The sequence below is a fragment of the Prenolepis imparis genome, unplaced genomic scaffold, assembly GCF_030444845.1.
Source record: "Prenolepis imparis isolate NDT839.2.m4 unplaced genomic scaffold, iyPreImpa1.0 SCAF_8, whole genome shotgun sequence".
Taxonomy (NCBI): domain Eukaryota; kingdom Metazoa; phylum Arthropoda; class Insecta; order Hymenoptera; family Formicidae; genus Prenolepis; species Prenolepis imparis.
Window position 1 is genome coordinate 2,383,573 of NW_028141166.1, and position 6,417 is coordinate 2,389,989.

General features: G+C 37.8%; 1 protein-coding gene across 1 annotated transcript; it reads left to right on the top strand.

Moving 5' to 3' along the window:
* The first annotated feature begins 200 nt into the window (after positions 1-200).
* Positions 201-3,346, top strand: LOC145939273 (uncharacterized). The gene is made up of 2 exons (XM_083043511.1): positions 201-1,088; positions 1,361-3,346. The coding sequence occupies exons 1-2, from the start codon at positions 201-203 to the stop codon at positions 3,344-3,346; spliced, it is 2,874 nt and encodes a 957-aa protein (XP_082899637.1).
* The last annotated feature ends 3,071 nt before the right edge of the window (positions 3,347-6,417 follow it).

Genomic DNA, 6,417 nt, shown 5'->3' on the forward strand with positions numbered 1-6,417 from the left:
ACGACTTACGAAATTTGACTGAAAATTTAAATTTAGGAACACTCAGCATTGCAAAAACAGAAATTATCAACAACGTTCCATGGAATAATATCAAATCGCAACTGCAATTAAGATTCATTAATTCCACTACCAAAATAATCATTTGCAACGGACAAATTAAATATCCACCGAAAGATCTACGATCCGTTATAATTGGTGAGATGCACTGTTCGCCGATAGGAGGACATCGCGGCGTCACTAAGACATACAATAGAATAAAACACAATTACTATTGGGAAAACTTAAAACTAGACGTTCAAAGATACATACGCGTAGTACGCGTCAAAACAAAACAGCCTATGATAATCACAGACACACCAGGCTCTTCTTTCGACAAGGTAGCCATGGATATTGTCGGACCTTTACCCAAGACAGAAAGAAACAGCGAATACATTTTGACCTTACAAGATCAGCTGACCAAATACTGTATGGGTATACCATTACAAAACCAAACCTCCGAAACTATCGCGGAAGCTTTCGTAGATCGTTTCATCTGCATATTCGGAGCGCCAAAGGCAATATTAACGGATCAAGGAAGAAATTTTCTTAGTGACCTAATGAAAAAGGTTGCAAAAATATTTAGAATTCGTAAATTTCGTACAACGGCCTTTTATCCACAATCCAACGGCTCATTAGAAAGATCGCATCACGCATTAGGAGAATATTTAAAACAATATGCAAACGAACAAAAACAATGGGACAGGTGGATAAGCCTTGCGATGTTTAATTACAACACTAGCATACATGAAGCAACCAAACATACGCCATACGAACTAGTCTGTGGAAAAATAGCTAGAACTCCATCGAATGAAATTTTACCTTCGAACGATCAATTATCAAATTATGATGATTATCTAATAAGCCTCGTAACACAACTTCACACAATCCAAGGAAACGCTCGTGAAAACGTCATCGAAGCGAAACACAAATCCAAGACATACTACGACAAGAAGATTAATCCTCAAAATTTCAAACCGGGAGACCATGTGTTCCTCCTAAAAGGTCCAAAACCCGGAAAATTCGGAGATCATTATACAGGACCCCACGAAGTATTAGAAATATTAAATAAAAGTAATGTAAAAATTAAAATAAAGAAAAATAGCCGAATCGTGCATCCTAATCGATTGCGAATTTCCTACATTAAAACCACTAAATAATCAACAAAAGGGATTAATTTTCCACAAAAATAAATGTTTTTTTTTATATATATATATAAATAATAAAAATACAAAATATAATATTAATAAAAATAAAGTAGAAATACATAAAGGTTATAAGAGGAAAAAGATACATACACCTACAAAAATAATTAATATTTCAGATGGATCGCAAATTCAGACGACTAATCGCAATATTAATAATACTAGCAGTATACCTGCATCCAACACATGGGCTAATAGGATATGACTGTGGATCTTCCTCCGCAAACCTAACCACGCTATCATTGTTAAACATCGAGGAATGCGATATCCCTCGTAAAGAAATTAAACCGGATCAAGTTTACGTACAGCTGTTACAAATTAATGAATTCGAAGCAGTGCACGTAATACAGTGCAAAGTTGAAATCGACCGATTAGTCAAGAAATGCGGAATGTTTTCTCACACAATGGATGTACATAACGGAAAATATTCATATATAGAAGAAATAACTCGCGAGGCTTGCAGGCGAATGCATAGTTACGGAAGTTATCAAGTAGGACGCACTCTTATCTCAGGACTTAAATCCAATAGCACAATAACCAGACCGATTACGTTAGCTGGTCAAGTAGACAACTACGGCGAATGCCACGGAGGAGCATACTCAGATCCTTACGGAACATGGTCGGATGTTATTGTAGTCGGAACTGTAAAAATCACATTACAGGATTACACTGCCGACGTACGCATCAACACTAATAAGGTACAACTCAGATCCGGCATTACTTGCCAACTCGGCTCTACACATTGCGTAGACATCGAAGGAGGAGACACGTATTGGAATACCGTACCTGCAGGTCCCTGTAAATTTAATAACTATGGAATATTATTCGAGGGGTACGCCTATAAAATAATTGACGACGAGCAAGGCCAAACAGTATATTCTCTCACCACACAAGACACAATATTCGCTCTAACCAGTAAGGGCAAACAAGATGTCTGCGGATATTCGATAATACGTACCGAACATCCTAAATTAATGATTTTCGAAACAGTGCGAGGAACCGCCGTTTTTAAAAAACAATCACGTATATCAAATCTCGATATCTTCACGTACATGAATTCAAAATTTGTGTACGTAGAGAAACATATCCGCACGCAAATCACCCAGCTTTATCACGATATCCTATTACAACAATGCAATCTAGAGCAACGAATGTTACAAAACGCTTTAGCAATTGCCACACAATCACCAGATATCTTCGCATATCACCTAATGAAAGGGCCCGGTTATATGGCTCTACTAGCGGGAGAAGTAATTCACATTGTAAAATGTGTACCCGTCGAAGTAATTCTTGCTCATACAAATCGTTGCTATAATCAATTACCCGTGTTACGGGAAAATCAAACATATTACTTAACCCCGCAAACTCATATACTATTACGACAAGGAACGCAAACCACATGTAATACATTAGCACCTTCTATGTACCAATTGGAGGACTCTTGGTATAAACTCATGCCAAGACCAGTGGACAATATACCGCCAATTACCATGAAGCCATTAACCAAGCCTGTATGGAAATACATCAGCCCCGGATCGCTTGCTACAAGCGGCATATATACAGAAAGCGATTTAAAGGACCTGCGAGACCATATAATGTTTCCAGCCGAGAGACCCGCAGTTCTCAACTCCCTAGCGAGAGGAGTGATGGGAAGATCCATGTCTTTAGAGGGGGGGTCGATCTCCAATTTACTGGATATAAACACTATAGAAAAAATAGCGATGTCTACATGGAACAAATTTTGGAATAAATTCTTATTTTTCGGAAACCTCAGTGCTGGGTTACTCGGAATATACCTATGCATTAGAGCCATAAAACTCACACTAGACACAATAGTACACGGCTACGCCTTACACACAGTGTACGGGTGGTCTCTGTACCTAATCGGAGCCTTATGGGACTCTTTAACACATCTGCTGATACATCTGAAAACAAGACAATTCAAAAAACAAAAACCCACCGCTCCGGCCCCTGGTCCCCAACACAGCGGGGCGCCCGAGATTTACCACACCGAAAACAAAACATCTGCGACAACTACTTATCCTCTCCTTCCCCCACGGGAAGACGCTACGTATACTTTCGAACTCAGAGAATCGAAAAGCTAAGGAGAATAAGGCATACCCCCAATTAAACCCCCCCCCCCCCGAAATTCTCCACACAAAAATACATACATATTTTATCTTTATTTTTACCTCAGAAATGGAAACCTCTTACATCGACACTGAATTCTTGACTCGCGGTCGCCTGAAGGTGACCGTAGTAAGAGCGGAATCACCCTCGCTGTTTTGGGTACAACTAAAAAATAGCGCAAGGGAACTCCTGGAAATGGAAGAAGAAATCCAATTCCGGATGGATAGGAGAGCCAGTTCATTGCTCGTATACCCTCACCATATGAAGGAGGACTTAGAGGTCGTGGTTAAAGACAAGAAAGGATGGAAGCGAGGGTTTATACAAAGCATAAATAAAAACACTTGGATGGTCAAAATAATGCTGGCGACTGGGGAAGAACAGTGTGGCGCCGTATGAGCGAAGTGTACCACCTAGAAGACCGTTTTAAGGAGATATCCTGGCAAGCCATAATATGTGGATTAGCCCACACCGCAGCCCCTAATGGTAGGAAAACGTGGCCAATAATGACACGAGACCTGTGTCGACTCCTTTTAGAGGGACAAGATGGATGGATAAATATAGTCCATCCTCTAAGAAAAGGTGCGGCCTTGGTGAAGCTCCATATCGAGACCGGAAAAATATTCGATACAACATACAACCTCAGAGATGCATTGTTCCGACTAGGTCAAGTCGAGATCTGTACAAAAGTCACCGCCGACGTGGAACCCTCAGTCTAAAAAAAAAAAAAAAAAAAAAGAAATAGAATTATGTATTAACTTAGAGTTATTGTAGTTTAAATAATTCTATATATTCTAAATTTTTATTACTCCACTATTCATTTGAAATCTGAATTGTGTATTAATTCAGAATTACTCTAGTGTTTAACAATAAGTATTCCTATAGACCCTAAATTTTCTTTACCTTACTACTACTTCGTTTGAATTTTGAATTATGTATTAATTAGAATTACGCAAGCGTTTAAGTACTCCCATATATCCCAAATATTAATTACTCTATTATCATTAGTCATTATATCACCCTACCTTTCCTCTTTATATTATGTACTTCTTTTGCATATTATAATTATAGCGTCATTATTGATGCTACACATTATCATATCATATTATTTTTTAGTATTAATACTATTAGACCATATATATATATTGAATCGTTATTGGTAATATTTCAACATTTGCGTTCTTAGGTTTCAGTTTTTTGTATACTTATCATGAATATATGTATTTCTTCTTTAATTACATGCGCAAATTTATACCTTATACTTAACCTCATAATAATAATACTTTGTAAACAAGTGGAACCATTTTCTATCTTAATTACATCATTATCGTCAAAACATACTGCCTGATCATCGGTTGCAGTATAACAATGCCAGTATATCACCATCTTCAATGGACACCCGAGATGCCGGAAGAAGTACGCCAAGGCCCAATCGACGGTGTTAAACCAGAAGACCACCCCGAAACATACCGAAATCTAACAGAACTCCGGTGTGTTACATTAATGGAGGGTGAAATCTATCAAGATACGACTGACTGCAGCAAAATTTGTCAAGAATGCTATGATAAAATATCAGCCGAGGAAAACCAAGAATATGCAACAATACCACCGCATAATTTGGTCCACAAAATATCAGCTGACGACCAAACAAATTGCACTAAATGCAATAAAATAATAGTAACAATCAAACCGGCGATAAACTGCAGGGACTGCATAGAAGAATATCTATACGTTGACCAGACATACTTGGCCGAAGGCTGGGGTCAAGCTGTGATCCCCAGAGGGGTAGAAGAGCAATAAAAGGAAGGGACCTGCTACTTGACACCAGAGAACTGAGATTTACTACTGACGAAAATCAGGCAGATAAAAACGTGCCTAGTTCTTTTCTTTTTCTTTATATATAACATATATATATTTTCTTATATATATCCCTCTTTTCATTAGAATTTTCATACGATAGAAAAAGGGCTCCACACCTGCGTTACATGTATTAGCGGTAGTAAATTTAAATAAGTAAGTACAATTAGAAATAAGCTATGAGTAAAAAAAAAAAAAAAAAAAAATAAATAAAACGACACAAGAAGGACGAAAGAACAAAGGAAGGGGTTTTGGAGGTCGCCTTGTCTTTCCTCCTTCTTTACACAATTAAGAAGATAATTAATAATTCAAGGTAACACATTTAATAAAATAAAAATTAAATGTGAGCCCTTCCAATCAACAAGTCGTGATTCCTCCGAAAGAAAAGAATCGGATTATTCCATATAATTCTCTTTGCAAATGTCGAGTTTTACACCCCAACATTTGTCTAAGGCGGGGGGTGTTACGTCCTGTGGACTCCACGATTCTTTTCTTTCAAAGAATGCAAGGCGATGATTGAAAAATCACAGGCGTGGGAATAAGACTATGATCTGGCAGGCGAAGCAGCTGACCGGAGACGGTTAATCGTAAAAATAAAAATAAAAAAAAAAGGAGAGATACATACCAGATGTAACTCGCGGTGTCTGAAATTCTCGCTTTGACTAGTTGACAACTCGCGCTTGAAAAGCAATAAAAATCTTTCTTTTAAAGGAAAATTTTACTTAAAAAGCAATAAAAACTTTTTAGAAGGAAATCTCCACTTGAAAATCAATAAAAATTTAGAAGAAAACTTCCACTTGAAAACGAATAAAATTTTACCAGACTAACAACGATAACCGAATCCAAACAAATGCCGCCTGACAGATCACCGAGATAATCTCGAGAGGATAATAAAAATATAAACCTCAACAAATTCTCCATTGGTCAAAACCTAGGGCCTTAAACAAAAGCCCTGACCAATCCCGGTAAACTTTTAAAATCAAGAGACGCCCCCGGGACTGAAAGGGCGTTATTGAAAAATTCCCTATTCGTCAGGAAATATTAACAAACTAACGGGAAGGAGGAGCAAGAAGGTATATATACCCGTGACATCTCTCAGAGAATATCAATCTTTTCTCAAACCTACGCACGCGGATCATTCGCGAAAAGTTGTATCACCATCCTTCGAGTGAATCTCGAACTCGTGAGCATT

Excerpts from the sequence above, each read along its gene's own strand:
- LOC145939273 (XM_083043511.1), top strand. The coding sequence starts at position 201 with ATGCACTGTTCGCCGATAGGAGGACATCGCGGCGTCACTAAGACATAC. Across the intron at positions 1,089-1,360 it reads ATTATACAGGACCCCACGAA|ATGGATCGCAAATTCAGACG; the intron begins GTATTAGAAATA and ends TTAATATTTCAG.